Source organism: Thermochaetoides thermophila (genome assembly GCF_000221225.1).
Source record: "Thermochaetoides thermophila DSM 1495 unplaced genomic scaffold scf7180000011816, whole genome shotgun sequence".
NCBI classification, from domain to species: Eukaryota; Fungi; Ascomycota; class Sordariomycetes; order Sordariales; family Chaetomiaceae; genus Thermochaetoides; species Thermochaetoides thermophila.
The window spans coordinates 2787981-2813975 of record NW_006383032.1 but is presented as its reverse complement, the minus strand read 5'-3'; the positions used below and the strand labels follow the sequence as shown (position 1 = coordinate 2813975).

The 25995-nt window shown below is 54.9% G+C and overlaps 8 protein-coding genes across 8 annotated transcripts; 4 read left to right on the top strand and 4 right to left on the bottom strand.

Annotated features, from left to right (window-relative positions):
- Nucleotides 1-294: 294 nt before the first annotated feature.
- Nucleotides 295-2076, bottom strand: CTHT_0028540 (uncharacterized protein; the record flags this gene model as incomplete). Its single annotated transcript, XM_006693247.1, has 2 exons — nt 295-423; nt 481-2076. The coding sequence occupies 2 exons, from the start codon at nt 2074-2076 to the stop codon at nt 295-297; spliced, it is 1725 nt and encodes a 574-aa protein (XP_006693310.1).
- Nucleotides 2077-2284: 208 nt separating this feature from the next.
- Nucleotides 2285-3927, top strand: CTHT_0028530 (uncharacterized protein; the record flags this gene model as incomplete). Its single annotated transcript, XM_006693246.1, has 3 exons — nt 2285-2302; nt 2417-3117; nt 3192-3927. 3 exons carry the CDS (start codon nt 2285-2287, stop codon nt 3925-3927), a joined length of 1455 nt encoding a protein of 484 aa, XP_006693309.1.
- Nucleotides 3928-4303: 376 nt separating this feature from the next.
- Nucleotides 4304-7427, bottom strand: CTHT_0028520 (uncharacterized protein; the record flags this gene model as incomplete). The annotated part of the gene is made up of 5 exons (XM_006693245.1): nt 4304-5493; nt 5549-5792; nt 5851-6447; nt 6524-7240; nt 7332-7427. The coding sequence occupies 5 exons, from the start codon at nt 7425-7427 to the stop codon at nt 4304-4306; spliced, it is 2844 nt and encodes a 947-aa protein (XP_006693308.1).
- Nucleotides 7428-8034: 607 nt separating this feature from the next.
- CTHT_0028510 (signal peptidase-like protein) lies at nt 8035-8865 on the top strand (the record flags this gene model as incomplete). The annotated part of the gene is made up of 3 exons (XM_006693244.1): nt 8035-8180; nt 8261-8548; nt 8610-8865. The coding sequence occupies 3 exons, from the start codon at nt 8035-8037 to the stop codon at nt 8863-8865; spliced, it is 690 nt and encodes a 229-aa protein (XP_006693307.1).
- Nucleotides 8866-9444: 579 nt separating this feature from the next.
- On the bottom strand, nt 9445-14071 carry CTHT_0028500 (5'-3' exoribonuclease 1-like protein; the record flags this gene model as incomplete). Its single annotated transcript, XM_006693243.1, has 4 exons — nt 9445-13424; nt 13518-13824; nt 13894-13987; nt 14067-14071. 4 exons carry the CDS (start codon nt 14069-14071, stop codon nt 9445-9447), a joined length of 4386 nt encoding a protein of 1461 aa, XP_006693306.1.
- Nucleotides 14072-15382: 1311 nt separating this feature from the next.
- CTHT_0028490 (uncharacterized protein) lies at nt 15383-16964 on the top strand (the record flags this gene model as incomplete). The annotated part of the gene is made up of 5 exons (XM_006693242.1): nt 15383-15416; nt 15499-15552; nt 15615-15666; nt 15721-16239; nt 16304-16964. The coding sequence occupies 5 exons, from the start codon at nt 15383-15385 to the stop codon at nt 16962-16964; spliced, it is 1320 nt and encodes a 439-aa protein (XP_006693305.1).
- Nucleotides 16965-18001: 1037 nt separating this feature from the next.
- CTHT_0028480 (uncharacterized protein) lies at nt 18002-20818 on the top strand (the record flags this gene model as incomplete). The annotated part of the gene is made up of 1 exon (XM_006693241.1): nt 18002-20818. One exon carries the CDS (start codon nt 18002-18004, stop codon nt 20816-20818), a length of 2817 nt encoding a protein of 938 aa, XP_006693304.1.
- A 2818-nt stretch (nt 20819-23636) lies between these two features.
- On the bottom strand, nt 23637-25764 carry CTHT_0028470 (putative asparagine-rich protein; the record flags this gene model as incomplete). The annotated part of the gene is made up of 4 exons (XM_006693240.1): nt 23637-24557; nt 24615-25321; nt 25432-25489; nt 25603-25764. 4 exons carry the CDS (start codon nt 25762-25764, stop codon nt 23637-23639), a joined length of 1848 nt encoding a protein of 615 aa, XP_006693303.1.
- Between the last annotated feature and the right edge of the window lie 231 nt (nt 25765-25995).

Genomic DNA, 25995 nt, shown 5'->3' with positions numbered 1-25995 from the left:
GCAATATCAAGGAATATATATTATCTCAGGGCAAGAGCCTAGTTGATGAGAGAGGTCCTAAACCAAGCAAAGTGTCCATCTCTCTCCTGTGCGTTCCGCGATGAATTGCTGTTCCCCCCCTCCTCCCCCCCTACCCCCCCCCCCCCCAAAAAAAAAACCAAAAAAAAACAAAAAAAAAACAAAAAAACAAAAAAAACCCTATCTATACCGTCCCAAAAAAGTCCATAACTTTGGCTAACGTATCCTTCTCTCTCTCTCGCAAAAAAGAGCTTGGCTAGACAAGTGGCCAAGCGATCAGTTTTCGACATCATCATCATGGAGAATTTCTCCATGAGGGGATCCAAGAGTCCAATCTTCCCTCATGATGCCCACTTCACCAAGGGCAGCCTCGCCACCAGCGACGGCCGGACCACGAACGATAATCTGTATATCCTAGTCAGCAACCAGCCACACGAATATAGAAGCTCAAGATAAACTCACCTCTCCCTGATAAACGTCATCACTATTCTTGTACTCAGGGGTATCCCTCAGCACGATTACCACACTAGTAACAGGAGGTCCAAAATGCGTCTCGGAGTTCGTCCTCGAGGAAGCAAACAAGCGGTAGTCGTAGTAGAGGGTCTGTGTCACAGCGCCAGCGACCTTGGCAGCCGTGAGGGCATACATAACGCGGGCACCAAGCCACATGCGAAGGTCGGTCAACAGGCCGGTCGAGAGAACAGGATCCTTGGGGCCCGGAGTGACACCAGCACGCTTGGCAGTCAGGATGAGACGGAGCTTGCCGGTGCCCTTGAGGTCAGCCATGTGGCCGATACTAGCCCAGCGGCGCATGCGTTGAACCTTGTATCTGCGGGCGAAGTAACCGAGGTTCTTGAACTGCTGCTTATGCCACCTGGCAAGAGCAAGAGGGGTAGCAACGACGATAGTGGGGTTCACACCCGTCAGAGCCGCGGACAGATCGTGAGCTTGAGCGGCGGCAGAGTTAAAGGCGACAGAAGCATTGGAGTACAGAGCCGTGAGAGTCCAGACGAGAGTGTAGCTGTTCGCCAGCGAGTCGGCTGGGAGGAACAAATCCGACGTGTCAATGCGTTGTGAAGCCGGAATGGCGGAGAGCTGGGCGGCGACACCAGAAACAAAGTTGCCGTGGGTAAAGGTAACCATTTCGTCGCGAAAAGGGCGCTGAGACAACCAGAAAAGTGTGATGTCACGGGGCGGCTTCTGGCCTTCCAGCGGCGGCAGGGTCTTGCCAGCATCTTGCGGGCTCTCCTTGACGATGTCTTGCCAAGTGAAAACGCTAACTTGGCTCTCGCCCTGAGGAATATCATTCCAGTTGAGGTGCTCACTGCCCGGGTCGACCACCCATATCAGCTGGCGCAATGCCGGGTAGCTCTTGACGACAGACTCGAAGGGGAAGACGCCAGGGGCCGTGACAACAGTGTCAACCTCAGCACGGCGAAGCATAGAAATCACCACATCCTCGGACTGGTCGAAGGGCAGGATCACGGCAGCCAGGTCGTAGAAGGCACAGGCAAAGAGAGTCGCCAGCAGCTCGACCGAGTTCGGAAGATATATGGCCACGCGATCGCCCTTATTTGTCGCGATGTGCTGTCCGATTAGGTTGATCTGGCGGGTGATATCGTCCAGCTTGTGCTCTATCACTTTCTCCGTGCCCAAGACAGTCAAGATGCGGCCCGTGGGGCCCTGGACGGAGCCCGAGGCATCCTCTGGCTGAACGCCGGCCAGAACTTGACGCCAAATGTCACGGAGGTCACCATCACGGCCCTTAGCCCACCTGGGCGTGCCTGGATCCTTGACGTTCAGACCAGAGGTAAGCTGACCAAAAGGAGCAGAGGGCGAGCGGTACTCGGGGGATTCGCCGGGGAGGCGCACTGCAGACCGTTCGGACTGACGATAGAGGATGAAGGGATGGATGTCTGGCTCTTTGTGGGTAGCGAACTGGTATGTGATGATGCCGATGATGGCAGTGGCTAGCAGGGTCGTCCAGAAGTTCCATTGGGCGAAGAGACCGACGAAGCCCTCGTCGAGGTCGTTTAGCACGTCGTCGATGAGGCCCATCCTGGTGCTGACTGTTGACAGCAAGTCTCTAATGCATACCCAGATGCACCGCTGCTGTTGTTTCGAAGTACGTAAAGTGTCAAGATGGGTTTAACTTTTAATTTGATAAGAGGGGATAGTCTCGGTCGGAGAGAGTGGGCGACTCCAGGAGAAGGCGATGGATTCGCTCCCGAGATGCAGTTGCCAAGCACCGAGCCGCGGGGGAACAATGGAGACATCGAGCCAAGTAAGTGGGGCTTCCATCGAAAAGGCAAGCATGAGCTGCTCGGTCAGTGGGGAAGCTCCGACCGGAGTGTTCCCGGTGGGGCCCCGATGGCCGACAGTGGACAGCTGGTGACAGGTGCTCGCCGCGGGCGTCATTCGGACCCCTGCCGGCTGGCCGTTGCTGGTGGAGACGACCAGACGCTACGGGCCCGCGTCCTTGTCCGAGCTCGCGCAATGCCGCCATCCTTTTTTGGTCGCTTCCCAAACAACGGCACAGCGACAAAGCGACATCATCACCACCAGTGACGACCCATCCGCGCAGCGATCTCTCGCTCGCGCGCACCGAGGCTTCGGCCACCTAGTGATACTAATCAATAGCAACAGCAGAATCAGATACGACAACACTTCGAACCGCGACCGACTGCAGCCTCGACGCCGGCTGCGCAATCTTTCTTTTTCTTCCGCTCCTTTGTTCTGGGAGCGCTCCGCCTCTGATCGCGCTCGTGGTTTGAGATACTTATCACCTACCATTCAAACCAACATCCTCGACTTCCAATTGCAGCGCGACTCTGGTCGCATCGCCAACCTCATCATGTCATCCACATTATCCGTAGCGAAGGCCGCGTCCACGCCCGTCAAGCAGATTACCAGCGCTGTCGGTCCTGTCAAAGAGAGCCCCGGTAATTGGAAGCACCCACGCCTAGCAGAGATCACCCGCCGGCAGAGTAGGAACATCTTCGGCGAGAAGAACGTTAGGCAAATCGTCTATAATGTTGCCGCCATCGTGCTGCTGGAGATCTTCCGCGTCTTTGCCTCGCCATCTATCCCATCTCAACTGTGAGCACTCCTTCTCCCCCTAACAGGCTGGCCGTTTTTTCTTCCCTTCAGCGACGCTGACCACAAATCAACAGAATTCTTCCCAGTTTACGGCCCTACAGCCTCTGGATCCACGCCGTATTTCTCGTGATCCCCCTCACCAACATCGTCATTGCCCTCCTTCCCCTCTTCCGCCCCGTAGACGACCTCTCCGACATCCCCCTCACTCCCGCGCAGCGCAAGCTCCTGGGCCTGCCTCCGAGTTCAAAGCCCGCAACCCCCAACTCCGTCTATAGCACTCCTCCACGCTACTCGCGCACCCCCTCGCTGGCCGGCTCGCCCGCCAGCATCAAGAGCTACACGAGCTCTACTCTCCCAACAGCAAGCAGCCCGACTCCTGGTGCAGCCGGCATCGGCGCGGGCTCACCCGCCGCACCCATCTACCTCTCCCCCTCCAAGTTCACGACAAGCACCTCCTCGCAACAATTCAGCCCCTCCCCCTCAGGTGCCAGCCCCCTGCTGCACCGCGCCATCAGCAACACCAGCACCGCGAGCGGCGTAAGCCCCTACGGCTCGCCCAACAGCCCGTCCAAGTTCGGCGCCAGCACGAATTCTACGCTAGCAGCCAGCACAATCAGCACCAGCACTTTCAGTGTTAGCACTACGTCTTCGATCGCGCACGTGCTGAATAACAGCCGGCTTAGGGAGAGCGTGATCGAGGGTGTGCCGGCGACGCCGACGCCGGTGGGGAAAGGGGCTAGCGTCAAGGCGAATAGCAAGTGGTTGTATCAGCGGGGGAGGAGGACGTCGAGTAATAACTGGGTATACTAAGGGTGGTGATATGGATATGGGATGTGTGCGAGTTTGAGGTGGTAAGGGAGGGAAGGGAGGGATGGGGGTAGAGTATTTGGGTGTATATTAACTTCTACGACTATGCGTTTACGATACTACCCACTGAGAACAAGTTTTTGTTGGCGTTCATTCTTCTTGCCTTCTTCAGACGTGATGATGGGAGTGCCCAAACTCAGGGGAAGCCGGTGTCAACCAGATGATATGACCCCAGTGTGTGCAATGTTCCCAGTAAGCAATTTAGCCATAAGTTGGTTTGAACCTGACTGATGCAACTCAACGACTACATCCGTAACACGCCGCCAGCCTTTGCCGCCCAATGCGCCCCGCCTTTTCCATGTTAATATACTACTGAACATCACTGTACAAAAGAAGGCAAACCCTCTCCCCTTTCAAACCCCCCATCACTCTCACACCTCCTTTCAGGAGAAGTCTGCCCTTGCCCTTGCCCTTGCCTTTGCCCCTGCCCTTGTCCCTGGACAACCCCCCTCCCAATCCCCCCCAACGTAATCCCCCCCAAACCCGTGCCAATTCTCTCGACAATATTACTCCCCACTGCATCAACCGCGCCCCTAGGACTCGTCAGGCTCGGCCCCTGCGGCGCAGTCTCCTGCACACGAAACAGCTTTATCCCCGCCTGTGCCGCATTCCACACGCCGACGGTGCCACGTGCCGTGACCTGCATTTCCGCAAAGAAAATCAGCCCCCAGAGGAGGGACTCGTACCAGCCTAGGGCGAGGGGGGACCATTCGAAGGAGTGGATTCTGATGGGGGAGGGGTCGATACCGATGAGGTGGGTGGTGCGGATTTGGGAGAGGAGGGTGGATGATGGGATGGCTGGGGCATATTCGGGGGCAGTAGCAGAAGAGGGGCTCTGAGAAGACGGGGTTGTTGAGGAAGTAGAAGAGGAGATAGCCTGCCGCGGGAGTAGCGCCGACAATTGCTGAAGGACAGTCAAGATGGTATGCAGCGGGAGTTCAGGCAGCCAACTATCGATCCACTGCGCCGTGGGTTCGAATGAGCCGCCTGCCTGGTGATGCATTCCGCTCGTAGGCCCAGGCCCAGACAAACTCCCCAAATTTGTGGTGCTGTTTTGCCGGGAGAAAGTAAAATCGTGCGGGCATGAGCCGGCCGGCAGCTTGCCGCGAGCCTTCTCCGACATGCCCTGCAACTGCCGGGGCACGTCGTCAACGTCGCCTGCGGAGGAAGCTGCTGCGGAGGGCGTGTCGTTGGGGGTCGATGTGGCGGGTGTGGGGCGTGTCTCCTCGGTTTCGTGGTCGTTGTCACTGTCGGACTCGTCGCCGATGGCGAACGTGCCATCCTCGGGGACATCGCCGAGGGTTGGAGCTCGAGAGAGTGGTGCCGTTGGGCTTCTAACGCTGTCGACCGAGGTTCTTGTTGAGCTTGGCTCGAAGGGGTCGGCACCGCTGTCCTTGCGATGCCGGTTGCGCCGCTCGATCTCTTCCTGGCCGCTTTCAAGAGTGAAAGATCGCAGGGCTTCGAATCGTTTTCTGTGTCTGAGGATTGAATAGATGAACTGGGCGTTTTCTGTGGCTTGTATTAGCTCTTGGTTCTGAATTGGAGGTGAGCATCATGAGCGTACTCTCATATTGATGCTCGATAATGGCATTCATAGCCTCGAGCAACGACCGCAGTAGGCGATGGTTCGTCTCGTTGGCCAACAGGAAGGAGGGTGAGGACATGGAACTGAACAACTGGATGAGCTTGGAACATGTGGTTGCACTCAGCCCTTCGAGATAGGCGGCGATGTTGTTGATCACAGCCAGGAGTGCAGGATAGATTGCTGTGAGCTTTCCCTGGCTTGTGGTGATCAGATTGTAGATGGACTTGGATCGGTTAGTCTGGGTTCAGTATAAACTATCGAGCTCTGAAGCCTCAACCTACCTGGATGAGGAAGTCTGCATATGTGCCCTTAAAACCGGCAATGCGTATAGCAGGAGGTAGGGTATCCTGTGCCTCAAATGCCTTGTTAAGGTTGACACCAAAATTCTTTTCCACGCTGAGTGTCTGTAAGATGAAGGCACACATTCGGACGACTCCTTGCTTGGACGTGTCCGTCTTATACTCGAGAGCATAGAAGAGGATCAAGACGATAAAGTCATGCGCCCTCTCCGTGTCCACGATGAAGGCCCTGAACCGCTTGTTGCACTGCAGAATTTCCCAAAAGAGCATGATAATCTCAGGGGCGAACCGCACCGTGGTCTGGGAACCAGGAAGTAAGGCTGCCGTAGTATGAAGGGGTTGGTTCAGGACACGGGTGATGCCGTCCACGACGAACTGGAAGTCTTGGGGCCGGTGAAGACGGCCGAGGTAGTGGCGGTAGTAGTTCTTGGGAGTTGGGAGACCCGGCTCTTCAGGGATGGGGTAGAGCAGCGTCGTCAGAAGGAACTGAAGGGCATATGTGATAAGCACCTCCCTGGGGTCTTTGAAGACGAGAGTATTGTATGGTACCCTCCAGCTTGCTGGGTTGTACTTGAGGGTCTAGTCAGGGGTTAGCTTACACCATGCCTCCGAGAGGGAGAGAAGGAGAGAGAGCCGGCGGGCGAGGGAGACTGACGGTATTGAGCAAAGAGCATAGCACGGAGAGAACGGTCTGCTTGTCAGGACAGGTGCAGATGTAAGTGAGAGCCTTGACTCCTTGCTGGGGCAGGACACTCGGCGACAGGTACATGCTCTGGCTGGCCAACGTCAACAGCAGACGCAACACCTCACACCGATTATTCTCATGGTCCTTAGTAGTAGGTATTGACGTGTTGCAACCCACACCGCTCTGCCAAATGGCATAAGTGACCTTCGGCTTGCCATGTGGTGCCTTGGGGACGGTCAACTCCGAGAAGAAGAGGAAGTCCAGCAGGGTATCGATGAGCTCTTCTGCCAGCGGCTTCACCTCCTCATAATCCTCTGCCGGTGTCTTGATATTCCCGTCTGCATCCGCAGCCCCTCCATCAAACAAGACCTCACTGGCAATGGACGCCTTGCGTGTCTTCCTACGACGAGGAGACCAAAACACACGGTACTCCCACTCGCGCAAGGCTTCCTTCTCATAGATAAACGGGAGGATGCGGGTCAGGACACGGATACAGTTGAGCGCCTCTCGGTCTGGAGCTAGTTCTGGGTCAGGAAAAGAGGGATGGTGGCGAAGCATGAACAGATGCCCCGTCACGGTCTGTATCAATGTCTCGAGGTTCTCAAGGGCATTGTCACGGGTGCGCCGGATGTCGGCAGGGGCGAAAAGGCTGAAGATGTCCTCGGCTGACTCGGGAAGCTCCCAGAACTGTCAAAATATCTAAAGTCAGTACAGTGCATCTCACAGCAGCTACTGCGACAACAAGCGGTCTCTGCAGCTGTGACAACGCGAAACTCACCGCGGCCCAGGACGGGTCGTCAGATGGAATGTGGCGTTCTTCCGACAAGCGGAAGATGCCCTTTTTGAAAACGAGCTTAGAATCGCTTGCGCCCATTGTGCTACTCGGCTGGATGCATTTTGTTCTGACACGGTTAAGCAGGTGGTTGTAGCTGCAAAGGCGGAAAGGTAAAGCGGCGGCGACGACGACGACGACGACGACGACGACGACGACGACAACAACGATGACGATGATGCTACAAGGAAGCTGGTCCATGTGTTAGTTGCATCACTGCCTTCTTTGCAGCCTAACACAACCCTAACCCTTGAAAATATCCCCCACCATCTGGCGGGGAAATCTGCAGCGCCAAGCTGATACCCCCCGGGTTTCATGAACCTTGCTGGTTTGGACCCCCGATTGATGCATGGACCCAGTGTGCGATCTGGCCTCATCGTTATCGCGAGCATCAAACAGCGACCCCCAGTTTGCAGTTAACAAATATCCCAGACCAAAGTCACACGACGACCGTTCCGGCGCCGTGCTTAGAACTGCAAGTTGGCCCATGACAGGGCCAAGGTGATGATCGCCATATCTCTCCTATGCATACGGATTACAAGTGGCCGATTCTACACTCAACTAAGGCCCCGAGCCCGTCCCCGAAGTAAGAAAATCCAACCTTTTGAAGACTTAGAGGCAGACATTCGGTCATACCCCGTCGCCCACCATGTATTCATCCCTCGTCCGCGTCCAAAACACCTTCGGATTCTTCACAACGGTAGTCTGTGTTGTCGCTGCCCTCATAGCTGCCACGGACTTCCTTGCGCCGCGCACCCCTAGCGTGGGCGTGATCAAGCCGACCAATGTCCAAGTGTAAGTTGGCCCGGCTCTTTCTTGCCAGTCCAGGCTCTCTGTGCGTAAAACCGGGCGCTAACATTCTTCTCCCCTCCCAGAGTCAAAGGCCGACCACACTACTACTCTCCCAAGAAGGAGGAATATGCCATTATCAAGTTCTCTCTCGACGCCGACCTGTCATCGCTCTTCACCTGGAACACCAAGCAACTCTTTGTGTACGTGACGGCCGAGTGGCCGTCCGCTCCTGGCCAGAACGCCACCAACCAGGCCGTCATCTGGGACAGCATCATCACGTCCCCTAGCGCCGACCACCTGGCGAACCTGGGCCCCATCGCCAAGAAAAAGCTGATCCGCAGCGCTCAGGGGAAGTCCATCGACCCTAGCCGGTACGTTTGCCCCAATATATCACGCGGTCAGAGTGAGGACTATAGACTAACAACCAATTAGCGGCAAGCTCTCAATCAGAAACCAGCGCCCCAAGTACCAAATCACCCACCCCTCCGGCAAGATGGCCGAGATCGAGGACGTGGTACTGCGCGTGCACTACAACGTGCAGCCGTGGGTCGGCGTCCTAACCTGGAACCAGGACACCGACTTCTTCAAGTGGAAGGCTATCAAGAAGAATGTTAGCAAGAGGTTCTCCTTGCCAGCCATAAAGAAGAGGGAAGAAGGAGGGGCGAGGAAGATCGATGCGAGCCATTGAAAGCAGGGAGTTTTAGGGGTCTAGGTCAGGTAGATCAGTAAGCAAACTACATATAAACGTGTTCTTTTCTGTTTGTTTAGGAATGACCATCGCTGTATTTCATAGGACTACCTCTCTATCCATTCCACGCTCGATTAATGCATGTTCTCGAGAGAATGCCGCCGCCGGGGTATCGTGGTGTCGTGTTCGCTATCCCTGCCCCCTTGCGCCCCCCCCCTTTTTCCTCCTTATGAGAACCTTTTTGCAATGATCAAGACCGGTACAATAGCCTTACATGCAATATCCGTACATTATCATGACACCCGTCAGCCAAGTAGATGAGTGAAACAAGACTACTCCCCAAAACGAGCCACAAACTCCTCCCGAGAGAGACTTTGGATCTCACCCATATGATGACGATCGACTTGTGTCCCGACATGCCATGAACGACAACTTATCTCAACATGCCCAAGTATCTGAAGATCATGCCACATTCTGTTCTTAATCCATCTTCAGACCACCATCGCCTTCATCCGAAACTCTTTATATCTCATCTCCAGCCAGGCCACTCTCTTCAGCTGCCTGCCATCCCGAGGCCCCCTAACCCTGAGAGGCGGACGCCGCAACTTGAGGAGGTTGGGACGCCGCCTGAGCAGCCGGCACACTACCGCGACTAACCCCACCCCTACCACGACCACCTCGGTTACCACCCCGAGCAACGCCGCCACGCCCACGTCCTCGACCACTTCCACGAGCAGGAGCATCCAGGCTCGGCGGGGGCGGCACAGCAGAGTACATAGGTGGGGCCGACGCGGGGTGCGGGATACCAGCACCAACGTTGCCAGGGAGGAAGCCAGCGCCGCCCCGTTGAGGCGTGGCGAACCCGGCGCGGGGAGCGCCACCTCCACGGCCTCCGCGGAACGGGAGGGTGCCCGCGGGGCCACCACGACCGCCGCGGGCACCGCCAGGGGCATGATGGCCGTTAATCTGCTGCTGTGGATGGGATTGCTGCGGTTGATGGTTTTGGTGCTGAGGAGCAGGACGATGAGGGAGGTTGGCGTGTGCAGGAGAACCGTTGCGACCGCCACCACGACTGCCGCCGCGAGGGGTATTGGCACCACCACGGGAATTGGCTGAGCCGTTGACAACGCTGCGGTAAGGAGCCTGCAGAGGGGGCGGAGCGGGAGCATCGCGATACTTCTTGCCATTCAACATGTAGCCGCCGTGAGCAGTCAGAGTTGTGACCGAGGGGTTGATGGGGGCCCTGCGAAGTTGCCCTGCTTTGGTCTCCACGACAAGCTGGCGGTTGGTCAGGTTAAGAAGAACGTTGGATGGCACAGTCTGGCCTCGGAATGGCGGGCAACGATCGCCAAGCGTGGTGCCGCTGAGGAAGGTGACGTCAAAGACGACGTCGATGAGCTTGTTGGTTGGCGTCCTACTAATGCCAACAACCGTGCCCCTAAACGCGATCGGGACCTTGCCCTTCCGGGCGACATAGACAACACGGTCGCCCAGGGAAAAGACTTGATTGCCAAGGCGATGCTCGGCATCCTCCGGTCGGATGACGGCATTACGCGGGACACCATTCATCTTCTTGGACACAGTCTGCTGGTTGCCCAGGCCGAGTTCATCGGCTTTCGCGGCAAGCCGCATAACGACATCAGAATCAAGCTGCTCTGCATCGAGAGGAACACGCTCCATCGAGCTGGTCTTCAGCGTCTTCAGCCAGGCACCGATCTCCTTAACTCTGGCCGTCGCATAGGCGGGATCAGGGAACAGGTCCGTCTCGTTCAACTCAGAGCCCGATGGATTCTTCACAATAGCCGCAAAGAAATCAGGAAAGCGCCGCATGTACTCGCTGATCAAAAGCACAGCTGCTTGGCTAAACTCCCAGCCGGTGGCAGACTTGCTAGAATAGCCCAGCACCTTTTGCTTCTTGCTCTCAAACTTTAGGTTCAAACCCAAGTTGACCCGTAGATCACCAACCGTCCGGACATAATACGACGATGTGATCTTGCTGAGAGTCAGAGGATGGAGGCCCAACTGCTTTGCGACCATGTATGAAGGTTGGTAGAGCTGGCTTCTATGTGCCTCGTGGATAATCTGCTTGGCGAATTCTGGCTCGCGCGCGGTTGGAACGGCCAGCCAGATGGAAAGCTTGCCGTCTTTAGTGTAGCCAACAACTTCCAGAGGCTGGCCGTAGTTGTAGTCGCCGACGAAAAAGCCATTCGACTTGACCGGGAACTCTTCCTCGATCGGGAGCGCGGCTTGCTCAATGAAGCGTTCATCTTCGTTGACGACTTCATCGACAATTATCTGAGCGGCGTAGTCGGTCTCCATTCCCGGAACCTCCCCATACTCCTTGACTGTAGCGCCTTCGTCGGTCTTTCTCAGGCCCTTGAGCATATGGACAGTCACCAAGGACTCGACGGGCCCGATCAGGATGCCCAAACGCTTGCTGTAAAAGTTCTCGATCCTCTCGGCCTTCTTCTTCCACTCTTCAATCTCACGCGGGGTGTGGTGCCTTTCAATAACTTGGCCACTGCCATCGCTGGCCAGAGTGTACTCAAATAGTTCATCAGACACGGCAACAACCTTTGCTTCTTGCAGGAACGGATATCCAACAAAGCACCGCTGGCCGAGCTTAACTTTGGCAGTATCGATCTTGGTGCGCAAATGAGAATCGGTCAAGCGCACAATCATGCTCTCATTGCGGCTTTCTTGCTGGAACACATTGACGCCGTGAAACGCAAGGCTGGCCGTGTACGGCAAAGTAGCCAGCGTTGGAAAGCCAGCCAGAGCCTCCACGTTGAGCAGTGCGCCTTCGGCCAAGCCGGCCCTGTACTCCAGACCCTCCATAGGAGGGAGATCGAAGATGTTCTCGACGCAGTGGCAGTGGAAAATAGGAGGGAAGACGTCAACAAGCGAAGAGGGATAAACAAAGTCCACATCCTCCGAGTATGTGAACTTGAGGGGCACGCCAAACTCGTTGCGCGCCTTCTCTTCCTCAGTGAGCAAGGCATTTCTGGGGGCCATGGCCTCCAGAAGCCTCTTCTCGTCAATGAAGGGGATCTTGACGACGGCTTCCCAGTCCATCTTCTTGCCGTTCAGATCCAGCTCAAACTCGCGAGGGTAGAAGTCGATAATGGGCGAGTTCGGGTCGGTCATGAGATCCCAGTAGACCTTAGGGACGATCTTCTTGCTGCGATCCGGCAAAACGCCCATAAGCTGCTCATTCGGCCTGAACGGCTGGCCAAGCTTGAAATTGAGGTCCGCACCCAGACCTTTTACGACGTCCGAGATCATGGGGGCGTAGTGGTAGCCGTAGAACCAAGGCCAAGAAGCAATACCACGGTAGTAATAATATAATACCCACTGAAGCCCCTGTACGTAGTTCTCGGCCATCTTCTTTAGCTCCTGCTCCAGGTTCTGCGGAGTCCAGCCGTCCATCTTTGAGAGGTAGTACTTGTCCTTCCATTCCTGGAATTTCTGCTTGTACTTCTCCTGGACAGCAGCCTTGGCTTCCTCCGAGGAAAGATCGAGCACCTGGGCGTTGTCGTATCTCTTAGCAATGCGGTAAAGCGCCGCGTGGGCCTCTTCATCCTCTTCGTCATCTTCGTCCATGACCGGACGAGACAGGACGAGATGCCGAATACCGTCATCGTCTGGCTTGGTAGCCCATTCGATATGAGCGGCCTCAGCAAGGTCCTCGACAAACTTGCGGTCGGCCGCATTGAGATCGGCGCCAAGATCCAGAGTCGGGGAGGTACTGTTGAGCAGCCATTTACGAATCTTCTGCTTCCACAAAGCCTTCTGGCTCGGGCTGATGATGAGCTTTCCTTTGGCTTTCGCTTTTGCCTGCTCGGCCTCATTGTTCTCGAGCATCTTCTTGCCCTGGAGCCACTTGGTATCTTCGTGCTCCTGTTCAAAAAATCGATATTCCTCTTGCTCCAATTCCTCCAGGAGAATTTTGAGACGGTCAAGGTTAACCTTGCCATTCTCGTTAATGTAGCCATCGCACTTGGGAAGCACCTTTTTGTATATTTTGAACATGAGGGCCAAGGCGCCTTCATTGATGTGAAGGCGTGGCAGGTTCGGCAAGAAGTCGTTGCCGACGAAGAAAGCCATGAGGATAAAGTCATCAATAACCCGTTCCATGTCAAACGGGAAAGGTATTGCACCCGGCTCTTTCAACTCCTGAAACTCGAGTTCCAGGTACTCTCGCACTATGCAGAGGTGCAAGAGATAAAAATTCTGATGCTCGAGCTCTTTGGATTTGTGCTTTGCTTGGCGGCCAAACGTCACCTCCTCACGAAGAAGACAGAAGTGGGGATCATGGCTCAAGAGACCGAGCATAATAAGGTCGGCGTCGAGTCCGTACAGACAATGACGAGTGTTGGGGTTGTAGTCAGGCTGGGCACGGGCATTACGAATGTACTCCATAATCTTGTGCTCTCCCTCGCCGGGGACTTCATGGCCGGAGAGAACAATTTCGGGTCCCTGCCAATCCCTGTCCTCGGAGACCTTCTTGTTAATGAAATACTTCAGCTGCAGGGAAAGCTTCGCCATAAACTCGGTGCCTGGTGGGAAAAAAAAAAGAAGATCGAAGAGTCAGCGGCGGACAAAACACAGAATGGGAACAGCAATAGAAAGACCGAGCAGGGCATGCACACCTGGCGTAATGCAGTTGCTGTCAAAGGGCTCTTCCTTTGGGAGCTCTTTGCCTTCGCGGAGGGCCTTTTCACGGGCCCTCTCAGCATCCAGAGCGGTCCGGAAGCGCCTTGCGCGCTGCTGGTTCATTTTGGCGCGCGGGGCAACACCGTCGACAGCCATGAAGAAGAGCTTCTTCGGCTTGATTTTCCCAAAGAGGTGCTCGATGTAGTTGAAAATGGCAATGAACATTTCCTCCTCGGTAAGACGGAAGTGCACATCGTCAACATCCTTGTGTGTGCAATTGTGGATGATGCCATTCATGTCCAACTATGAGAGACGGTCAGCGGGGGAACTCTGGGTCAAGAAGCAATTCGGGCTTCCGGGAGGCTCGCGCACGTAGAGACAGTCGAACTCGGGAATCCGGTTCTCGGCAATGAGCTGCGAAATGGCAGGGTAGCGCTCAGAGAGCCACCTGAAGAACTTGGGGACACTGAGCGATAGAAGTCAGCAACAGTTTGCAAGATGGCGACAAGACCACGCGACTGCCTGTAGTCGTGTAATCGACTTACCCCATGGCTGCGACGAGTCGCGCGACACTGCGCTAGAATCCTTACAGGCGTCGGAAAGTTGTTGGGAGAGTCGGTCAGAGACGGCGATGACGAGGGCGAACACTGCTCCTCGAGTGGCAGACAGGGAACTCGAGAAAGCTAAGAAAGTAGGATACGCAAAAAGGTTGTACGCGATACCGGCGCTGAATAAAAACGGCCGGGATGCTTGTTCCGCTGGGTAACTCGAAAACAACAAAAGCAAGGAAAACCTTAGGTGAGTGAGTCGATCGGTCGCGGAACGTCCAGCGAAGAGAAGAGGGCTAGACAGTGGAGCGGGTCAGCGCGGGGGATGGAGGCCTGGGGCAATCAGACTCAATGCGCTGCCTCCACGTAAATCGTCTTCTGGAAAGAAATATGTATACGGTAGCAAGGAAAAGTGGCAGCGAGGCCGACGATCGCGACTAAGGGAATGTGAGGGAAAAAAAAGAATTACTATCGCGAGACAAAAAGTGGAAGAAGGGAGGAAGTCGAAGCAAAGAAGCTGTCGAGAGGAATGTAGGCACAGTGCGCGGGTAGGTGTGGTAGGTGGTACAGGACTTAAGGACACCCACTGGGCTCTGGGCTGTTCTGTGCCCCTGCTTTTCGCCTTCGACAGCGGCTGGGGACGGCAGCCGGCCACTCACAAAGCAAGACCTCTGCCGGATCAGTCACCGGCGACAACACATAGGACCACATGCCTGACAGGACTGCCCGACAGCTGCCAGATGCCTGAAGAGGCGCTCTCTTTTCTGCTACCCGTTGGCCGCTGCACGGCTCACGCGCTGCTGCCCGACCTGGCAGCTTTTGGGGTTCCAGATTGCCCCACTTTAAATCTGAGGCTTGAGCCTTCTGCGGCGCTGCCCAGCAAAACGGCGCCCGCTGGGCCTGCCTCATGATGGTGTGGGTATCCGTCAGGGTTCGGGTTCCGCTGACAACTCACTAAGCTTGATTCGGATTGGCGCATTCGAGCGGCCGAAGATCGCGTGGGTGCGTTCTATGCTCCACACACGCCGCCGCAATTAAGATCGCGTCTCGCGGTGCGTTGTCGTGGGCTTTGATCTGCGTTTTTGCCTACCAAGCTTTGTCCTTGCAACACCACTCCAATTCAATTCCAACCATCACCCCGCAAACCATCTAAACACTAAAACAGCGGGTGTTGACCACGCTTTCAGACATCCGTTTGCCTAATATCTGCCCTAATACAACCACAGAGTTCCGCGTTTCGCAGAATCTCTTACAAAGCAAGCCTTATACCGATTTTCTTACAAAAGAGCAGGATTCACAGCCTCGCCGCCACAATGCCTCCCGCCGACGTGGTTGATGATCATGACGGTCTGGCTCGCCCTTATCCTTTTCTCAATTGTCCTAAGGTTGGGCTCTTGATTTGAGACGAATAAGCTAACTGCCTGTACAGTCGCTATCGACGATCAGGATGATGCCGACATGGAGCAGCGGCTCATCAATGAGGGTAAGTGGTTTTCCCAGGGCAACAGCCACTTCAATTAACAGGCAAATACTGATCCAAACCAGAATACAAGACTTGGAAGAAGAACAGTCCGTTTCTCTATGACATGATCCTGAGGTCCGTGAGCTTGCTGCCCTCCGTAGAGGATCAAAGCCTGCTAACTCTTCCCAGCACGGCCTTGGAGTGGCCGACCCTGACTACACAGTGGTTTCCCGATGTCAAGGACGTAAAAGAGAAGAACTACAGGGTCCACAGGCTACTTATTGGCACGCACACTGCAGAGGGCAAGCCGAATTACCTCCAGATCGCCGAGGTCGAGATTCCGAAATCGGTCGACCCCAACCCGCGCGATTATGACGACGAGCGTGGTGAGATTGGTGGTTATGGGGGCAAGGCGTCATCAGGCGAGCCGCCTGTCATCAAGTTCAACATTGTCCAGAAGATTGATCACCCTGGCGAGGTCAACAAGGCACGCTATCAGCCCCAGAACCCTGATATTATCGCAACGCTTGCCGTCGATGGCAAGGTCCTGATCTACGACCGCACCAAGCACAGTCTGCAGCCCACTGGTACCCCCAATCCTCAGATCGAGTTGGTCGGCCATAAGGAGGAAGGCTTTGGTCTGAACTGGAACCCGCATGTGGCTGGTTGTCTCGCATCTGGTAGTGAGGATAGGACGGTGCTACTTTGGTTCGTGCTCATGAACCCAGAAGTTTAAGTTGTACAACAAAACAGGCTGACTTGTATCGCACAGGGATCTCAACACAGCGCAAGGCAAGACTCTGAAACCGTCACGCCGGTATACACACCACACCCATATCGTCAATGACGTTCAGTACCATCCCATGGTCCCGCACTGGATTGGCACCGTCTCCGACGATCTGACACTTCAAATCCTGGACGTTCGGAGTGCCGAGACGACGAGGGCTGCTGTTATTGCTCGTGACGGCCACAGCGACGCCATCAATGCCCTTGCTTTCAACCCGCGCTCCGAGTTCCTCATCGCCACCGCCTCGGCCGATAAAACGATCGGTATCTGGGATATTCGCAACCTCAGGCAGAAGATCCACACGCTCGAGGGCCATAACGATGCCGTGACCTCGCTGGCATGGCACCCCGTCGAGACCAGCATTCTAGGCAGCGGCAGCTACGACAGGCGCGTCATATTCTGGGACATCAGCCGCGCGGGCGAGGAACAGCTCCCAGAGGATGCCGAAGATGGCCCGCCGGAGCTCCTCTTTATGCACGGTGGCCATACCAACCATCTGGCTGACTTCAGCTGGAACCTAAACGATCCCTGGCTCGTGTGCAGCGCCGCTGAAGACAACCTGCTCCAGATCTGGAAGGTGGCTGATTCTATCATCAGCCAGGACGACGTTGAGATGCCAATGAACGAACTGGACGCGTCCAATTAGAAGGGGGACCGCAAGAAACAGCCGATGCTGCGGCAAGTTGTGCGCCAGCACCAGCAGGCAAAGTTACCTCGGCGCCCAGTTGCTACTCCGGAGACCCCGGTGGTAGCGCGTCCGGTACCGATGAGCAAAGCTCTTCTCGGTGACGTCGCGGACCCTGAGCCGGACAGGTTGACGTATGTAACGACCAGAAGAGCGTGGGCCGAGTTTCTCAAGAGTACAACCCGACAAGTCAAGGGTTGAGCGCAGTAAGACGGAGTTCAGGAATGTTGGGTTTGATTTTTATGGGGGGATCATCATGGTCATGGATCTAGGCAATGGAGTCGCTAGGCTACCTTTGGTAAGGGCCGAGTGGCGCAAAGGCATACATGATTTGTGATATGTTAATAGTAAAGTTACAGCTTTGATAGGCCAAGCAGACTCCCCAGATATGGTATTGTCCGAATGGAGATGGTGTCCATCATCCATCATTGAGGTGATTTCGGTCTCTCCTCTCTTGCCCTGCCCTTGACCAAAATACTACGGGCAGCAGCAACAAAAACGTTGTGTCGAGTCCAAAATCCAAAGAGCGAGAAGATCTAATCCACGCATGATTCATGTGATCAACAGAGCTACCGGCAATTTCCAGAGCGATTGCACAGCTGGGTAGGTAGGCAGCTTAGTATTGTTCTCAATGGTTCACGATCCTATTGTTTGTTGACTTTGAATAGGAGTTGAATGCCCGCAAGTTGAGGCAATGGAACACTCTCCCCCTCACACGCCCAACCTCTTTCCCCTCGAGTTCGCAGCTGTGCAGCTGTGCTCGCAATCTGAAGTTATTGCGAGGTCCTGTAACTTCTTTCCTTCCTGTATCGCCCTGTTGGCTTTTTTTTTCCTTTCTCCTTCTTTCTCCCTCGCCGCCTTCTGGCCATAGTTACGAATGATCACTGCCAATATCTCTGTCATTCACAACAGCCAGTATTTCATAACCGACCCATCTTCACTCTTTAGCCATCAAGCTGGCTGGCTGTAGTCTGTGTATTACAGACAAAGTCATCATCATGGCTTCTCCTTTCAACCCAAACAACAGGCCGGCCAACCCGGTCAGCCTGATCAACCCTGCCAACGTAGGCGAGGATGGCAACCCTCTGCCCAGCATCGCCTCTCTTAACCTCAATGGATTCATCCCCGACGAGCAAGCCAGGCTTGCTGCGGCCCGTGCTTCTCGCCAAAGGGCCACTTATGAGGAGATTGCGGCCAGGAGTATCAATCCCGATGTCCAATCTTTCATCGAGCACATAAACAAGAACCCCACCCACTCGTTTAAACGCAAGAAGATCGGCATCGATGCTCTGAAGAAGATCTTTGAGGAAGAGGAGGAGGAGAAGGAGGAGGAGGAGGAGGAGGAGGAGGAGGAGGAAGATAGTGAGGACGAACGTCAGGCACTTGCCCGCCGCCTTCAGAAAGAAGAGGAAAAGAAGCGTTGCGAGGAAGAGGAGTTCCAGCGGGAGTGGAATGCTCTCATGAAGGTATCCAAGGTGCAGGAAGTCGATCCTGAACTTGTGGCCCGATTCCAGCATATCGCTCGAGTACGCATTCAAATGATGAGGAGGGCTACCGAGGAGTGGGATAAGTTGCATGTCCAGCCCAAACCAAAGCGCATCAACATCCTACGTCGTCTCTGCCGCATCCCAGAGCTGGTCGTAGAGGTGGGCAAACACCTCCGCCCAGTCGATCTTGTGAACCTCTACAGCGTCTCCCGCGACTTTCACGATACTCTTAACAACCAGATGCGTAGCTTCGTCCTCGCCTGGGCAAGCCATATGGCTCCCATCGGGTCCCACATTTATTCCAGCCCTATGTACTACAAATACTTTACCAAGGATCCGGCTGGCAATCTTGTGACTGAGCTGGATAAGGAGGCAATGAAGCCCAAGCCAGGTCAGCCATCGTTGCCCGACATGTGGCCCTTCAACCGAGATGGCGTAGTCCGCAAGATCCCCGGCCTGCAGTGGCTGCAAATGGTTGTCAATAGGGAGATCCGTGTGCGCGATATCCTAGCTGTGCTGGCCAGGAATGGTCATCGCATGCCCAAGGGCTCTCATCTCACCCTTCACAAGCTCTGGGTTATCATGGACATTGCAACTAGCGAGACCCGGGTCAACCTTCTCAAGGACCAGGAGTTCTTCACCGACGAGGATCTCTACATTGCCCAGCAATTCATGGTCAAGCTTGTCTTGCACTTCAACAGCCCATACTGCGGTCCCCAGACCACGCGACTCATGCGCTTGATGATGGGCCAGCCCAGTCTATCTGTCCTGTGGGCTCTGCTCCGCCGCAAGAAGTATACAACGCGCGAGGAGATCCGCGCGCTCAAGCTTCGGTACGACGTTCCCCCGGAGTCCGTTCACGCGAACATGAGGCTCTGCGGCGTCCCCATCGAAGAGATGGGAATCATGCACTTGGAAGGCTGGGGCGCCGGCGACGGTCACCTTCTGCGTCCAGACGAGCTGATCCCTCTTGAAGCGATGAGGCGAATGCTCCCCCTGCACCAGTACATCGACGACATGATGATCTACGGCCACATTAACCTCGAGACGGGCGACCCTGAGGTCCCTTCGGTGGAGGAGATGTACATGAGCGACGACGAGCTCGGACCGATGTATAAGTGCTGGGAGCCCATGCACAACACACCTATCAACGGCGGCTGTGGCAACGTACCATTCGAGTGGAAGAACTGGCAGCCTAAGCATGCCAGGAAAGCGCGCTGGGACGAGCTCACTGAGGAGGAGAGACAAATGATCATCGACGACGACAAGCGCGAGATGAAAGCCTGCAGGGACATTGAGGGAGCCCAGCATGAGTTCGAGCGGGTCCGCGACAAGCTCCTGCGCCAAGTGCTGGCATGTCGTACCCACAAGCGGCACATGAAGAGCAAGACGTTCAGGGTGTACGAGATCGCCCTCGAAGACATGGCCCAGGAGCTGATCGCCGTCCAAGTGGCCGCTACCACCAGCAACAATCCGGACGCCATGGACATCGACAGCAAGCCGGTCATCACCACCGTCACGAGCCCCAACGACATCTCCGACTCCGAGATCGATAAAGACCTCACCCTGGAGCCCATCCCACAGAACGACCCTGTAGCCTTCTGGAGACGTCGCAGCACGACCCGCCGGTACTACGACTACAGCCAGTGGGACGACGATTTTGAGGAGTCGTTGTCCTCGTCGTCGGCCAGCGAGGACGATGAGGACAGCTTCCGCAAGAAGTACAAGAAGCTGCTCGACGAGATGTCCGAGAAACTGAAGCAAAAGATGCCTGCTCACGTCACGACCTTCAGCATCGGGTGTATTCCGGCCATCAAGCATTCCAAACGCCCTGCCCAAGGACCAAGTAGGTCTACGGCCATCACGGACGAGGAGCTCCTCGCTCAGGCGGACCAGGAGTACGCAGATGAGGAATTAGATTTAGATAGCGATGGCCTCTGCGAGAACGGCCTTGCGACTCCGTTCGACTGGGATGACTATGTCAGTCATCCCGAGAAATATTTGGCTGGCGAGGCGGATCTGGACGAGGAGAAAGAAGAGGAGTATGAGGGTGATGAGGAATTGGAGGGCGATGAGGAGTGGGAGGGGGATGAGGAGTGGGAGGGTAATGAGATGGAGAATGATTTTGAGAGCGATGGCGCCGGTAACTTTTCAGATGAGGATGAGTTTGGGGAAGAGGAAGAATGGCAGGACGAAGGCGAGGAAGACGAACAGCATGTCACTGCTGCTCATATTGAGATTGAGCATGACGTGGCCATGTACTTCGCCGCGGAGGAAGCTGAAGACCAGGAAAGTGAGCGGATGATGAACTGGTATCGGCCTTTCTGAGAGAATCACCACCAACGTTCCCTTTGTGTATATTCCTCCCTCCTCTTTCCCATGCTTCTCTTTTATCGACATATTTTTTTTTTTACTTTCTTTTTCCCTTTTCCATCGGGTGTCCACACCTCCAATCTTGATTGTTGTTTTCGTCTCTCCCTCCTGGTTCTTGTTCAGACTCCCTTTACCCTGTTCCCTGCAAACTACTTCACAGTTTTCCCTTCCCAGTTGATCTTAGTCCATTCAAGTTCAAGTACATTCCCCATGATTTCAACAGTATGTGTCTCAACTTCTCAGACATGGCTAGGATTTAAACTAGGAAAAGGCTTCTGTGATTTGACACAGACTTTGTTTTAGGACAGGTTTCAGGGAAGAGAAAAATGGCGTTCTGGAGGAGGGAACTGGTATCGCTGTTGCTTCGCATTCCTCTCGTCTTGTTTCCCTGACATCAGCAATATCCCACTAAACTACCCCTAGGTACTCTTTGGGTAATTCCTCCTCAATGGATGCTTGCGCCGATGCTCAACTTCATGTCCAACATGATGTCCAACATGACGTGTCCTGTCCTTCAACTCCTGTCGTAGAAATCGAATACGCCCGATCCTCATTGGGGGGGTGGGTAAAATAATAAAGGTGAGTAGAAAGTAGCAAGACACTGGTGTTGTGATCCAGACTTTGTCTCTTTCTCACAATGCTAAGGCTCGACATCGTCTCTATCGACACTCCCGTGAAAATGCTGGCTTAAAACATTTTATTTCTAAGAATCTTACTCTTACCTTCTTTAAACCCCCGAAATCACGATATGGTTCTCAACCTGACGATTCTCAAAAGGTATTCTCAGTAGCTCACGACCACAGGATATACAATCAGCCTTCATTATATCTTCTTGATCCATGTTATCCATGTTGGGAGATGCGCATGCTAGCAGCTCTGTATACTCATATGGATCCCAAGGCAGTTAATCTCATTACTCAGTGGCGCAAGAAACGGGCAACGACACAGTCTATAGATGATCCGAAGAGAGGATGGCCTTTTCTTTGGCAGAAAACAAGGAGAATCAGGGTACAAACCCCATTAATTGACAAACAACCAAAAGGGATAGTGATGACAACCTCCCATATGTCCCCTCCTAACCTAGCCTGGCAATAATCAACCGACCAACCTACCCATCAGCCAGCCAGCCCAACCCCATGGAACCTGGAACCAGAGCAGCCCAAACCACCGAAACCCAGCCAGCCCAACAGCCCTTCCGCGGCCCCTTTCGAAAATACCAATGGTGTAAATTGTGCTGTTGTTGGTTGACACCCAGTTCCCGCCGCCCCCTCCAAAACAACCAGCCGAGTTCCCTTTCCGAATCCCCCAGCAATTTTTCATTCCATCCTCCTTTCTTGTCATCATCATCCCAGAAAAATAGGAACGAAACGCAATTCAATCTGGAGCAAACTGTTTGTGGTGTAGCTAGTAGGTAAAGGTGGATAGGTAGATAGTGATCGATGATATGTGGATCATAATTGGTAAAGGACCAAAAAAAAAGGAGCAAAGAGAAGAGATGCCAACATAATGGCCTGAATCAAGAGGTGGAGGGGGGGAGAGAAAAAAATAAACAGATTAAACACACAAGCTGCAACTGGTAAGGGCAAGGGGGGTTGATTATCCCCTAACCGACCCAAACTATATACCTTCACGAGCATCAACAACCACACATCATCCAGGGAAAAGAAGGCCAGGTATAACGGAAAAAACGAAAAGAATAGCCCCATTGTGACACTCCCTCGCTATGCACCCATTCACCAACCCCTTCTGTTCTCCCCCGAAAAACTCCACAACCTTCAATTAACCATTCTTTTTTTTTGTCTTTTCCCTTCCCTACGGGACCAACCAGCTAACCAGTCAACCAACCGACCAACCAACACCCCAACCCCTAACCGTTTAGATGGTGTAAACGTGCCAGCACCCGAATCCCAAGCAACCTGAGCCCAGCCTATTCCCATCCGTTCATCCATCCATCCACCAATTCCACCCATCCCAAGCAACCTCTGAACCCCTATACCCCCCAAGCTCCCAGCACCAAGCACCCATTCCTACCCATACCGACAAAATACTTCCCGGATTAGTATTCCTTTTCTTAAGGGTTCCTTGAACAAAAATCGGACAGATCCGACTAACGAGGGGTTTCGTTACAATGCAGGAAAAAGCGTGGAGTGTGCCGTATGCGCCGGGCAAAGTCTGAGTTGAGATGATGATATGGAACACATTAATGAATTGCCTTGCCAAACCAGCCCAACCCGAACCTCCGCGTGTCATGCCTTGTCTTTCCCCCCTCCCCCGTTGCCGAAACGAAAACGAGCAAAAAAAAAAAAAGAGCAGTAATAATAATAGAAAGAAAAGAGCCAGAGCAAAACGAAGATTGTCAAAAGAGCAAGTCCACCAAGATTGAGAGAAAAAACCTCAGGCCTCGTAAGTATGGCATGCTTCTCTTGACGCGTTTTGTTTTCCCCCGGCCCTTTGCCTGTCAATTTTTTTTGTTGCCAATCCATCCCATTTGCCGCCGCCGCCGCCGCCGCCGCCCTCAAAAACAGAAAACCCAGTTGAGTGACACCCGGCCGCGCGTGCTTTAACTTGAACCCCCTCCCATCCCAAATGCCCCATTAAATAAACTGCGCACCCTTGAGGTGCCAGATTTGCTGAAATATTGCCAAAGCCTAAATGATCTCTATCCCTCATTCCAAAGTTTGCCTAAGAAGAGAACGCTGCGAGGTTGAAAAGAGCCGGCAGAGGGGTGCAACTGCCTTCAGGCATTAGGCGAGCGTATTTGTTGACCCGTGTTTTACGCCGGGGACTTGCTCGGAGGAGCAGAGCCGCCATTCTGGCGAGCATCCTGGTTGCTGACGGACAGACTGCTGATGCCCGAGGAGAGGAAAGCGAACGGATCCGACTCGTTCTGGGAGTAGAAGTTGTTCGCTGGGCCAGCAGATGCAGGACCATTGCCAGCAGACTGGAATGCAGCTTCGGCCGCACGGCTGTCAAACGGGCCCGCCGAGTGCGAACCCGGAGCCGGGCCGAAGTGAGCGTTCAGGGGAGGGTAAGGGGCAGCACCGCCGCCCAGGCCAGACGGCAGGGCATAAGTGCTCGGAGGGCCGCCGAAGTGCTGGTTGTAGCCAGCACCAGAGCCGAAGCCAGCGGCGGCAGAACCGAAAGGCCCAGGACCCGGAGTAGCACCAATGGAAGACTGGCCCATACCGTAGGCAGAAGGGGGATCCATCGGGGAAGGATAACCTGAATCGGCAACGACAGCAGCACCAGCACGGCTGGCGCCGCAACGCAGGCAACAAACGTTCTTCGCGAAGTTGTGATAGCCGCAGACCTCGTTACCGCACTTCCAGTCACCAGCACGGAAGGGAACAACACCGGAACCGCCCATGCGACCATGGCCACCAGCATGGCCGTGATGGGCCATGTGGTGAGGGGGAGGAAGCATGGGAGGAGCATAGCCGTAACCGTAGGCAAGCTCGCCAGCCGGGCCAGCAGTGACGGCTGGGAACGAGCAACGGAAGCAGGCAGTACGGCGCTGGAAGTTGGAGAAACCGCAAGAGGGGCAGGTCCAGTCGCCGGGACGAGGGCGGTTCTTGCTAGGAGGGAACGGGGTGAGAATCTCAGCCGCGCGATCCAAGACACGACTCGACGACGGAGAGACCTCGATGGCCTTCTCGTTCAAAGCACGACCGTTCATGCACAGACTCTCAGCTGCCTGATCGTAATAGATTAGTCTCTGGATCACTGGCAGAGAACAAGGGAGTCAACTTACCTCTTCATGAGAGGAGAAAACGGCAAAGCCAGTGCCGGTAGGCTTGTGCTGCTCAGGCGTACGCAGCGTCCAGAAAGCGATGGGGCGGCCACCATACTGGGTGAACCAGCTCTCTAGCTCCGACTGGGTGGTATCATGAGGAAGGCCAGAGAGGTGCAGGACCTTGCTCCGTTCGGCAAGGAACGCACGCACATCGGCGCGGGCGTCCATGGGACGGGTGAGCACATCCGGGTGCTCATGGGGAGGCTGTGACTTGCGGATCAGACCACGCAGCACACGAGCCAGAGTCAGGGCCTCCTCGAGGGCACGACGAGGCGAGGCCGGAGCCAGCGACTGCAGATGGAAGGGAAGATTGTGCTTGATGGGGGCGCTGGACTGCACCGGCTCGACCTCAAGGGCAGCGCAGATGTTGGCCAGCGACGAAGGACCGAAGGGCAGCGACTCTGGGTGATGCTGCTGCCAACGCTGGTATTCGGTACGGAGTTCGAAGGCGCGAGAGTGCTGCAGATATGGAGGGAGCACGACCGACTTGTCACGGGCCTCACGCGGGAGCTGCACACGCAGGTCCCAAGCCTCCAGCGTAACAAAGACGAAGTCGAGGTTCTGGGAGGTAAGATGCTCGTTGACAAAGGCATCGAAACGGTTGATGGCATCCCTGAAGGTGCCGGCGTTGCGGACATGTTCCCATGTGAGCGTGGTCAGGCTCGCTGGAGGAGAGAGAAGAGCAGATAAGTCAGCACCAGAAACAAAAGGCACTAAGAACAGAATTGGCCACTCGCCAGACCGATTGGCGGCGATAGCCACGGGCTGTACTCACTGCATAGGGGAGTAATGGGGGTATTGACGGGCTTGACGAGGATGCTCTCGCGGTGAAGCTGCAGACAGAAGCAGAGTGTGAGCAGATGGACTCAGACTCGAAGTCGGCCCCAGATTTTTTTTTTTTTTTTCAGGGGTCGACGATCAGGCAAAAGAGCAGCAGCATGCGCACCTCTTCCAGACTGTTGGCATCCAGCAGGATCCAGCCCAGCTCAATGACCTCGGCCGAGTCCTTAGTCACGTAGACGCCGTGCTCGTCGCAGGTGGTGGCGACGTGGATGACGATGTAGCGGTCGGTCTTGAAGGCCGGGGTCTGTTGATGTTGGGAAGCCATGGCTGCGGTGAGTCGGGAGGGCAGCGTCGATGTCTACAATCGATTCGGTGCCGCTTGCCGAGGATGCCGCCTGTCAGCAAAAAACAGAGAGACCAGTGTCGGTTAGCCAGACGGCCATCAACATCGGCGATGATACTGTGTCTAGAGAAGGGGCTGAGGTTGAAGCCGAGTGCGTACCTTTTTGTTGCCCGGTCGGTGGACGCTCGCTGGACGCAGGACGGGGCTGCGGCA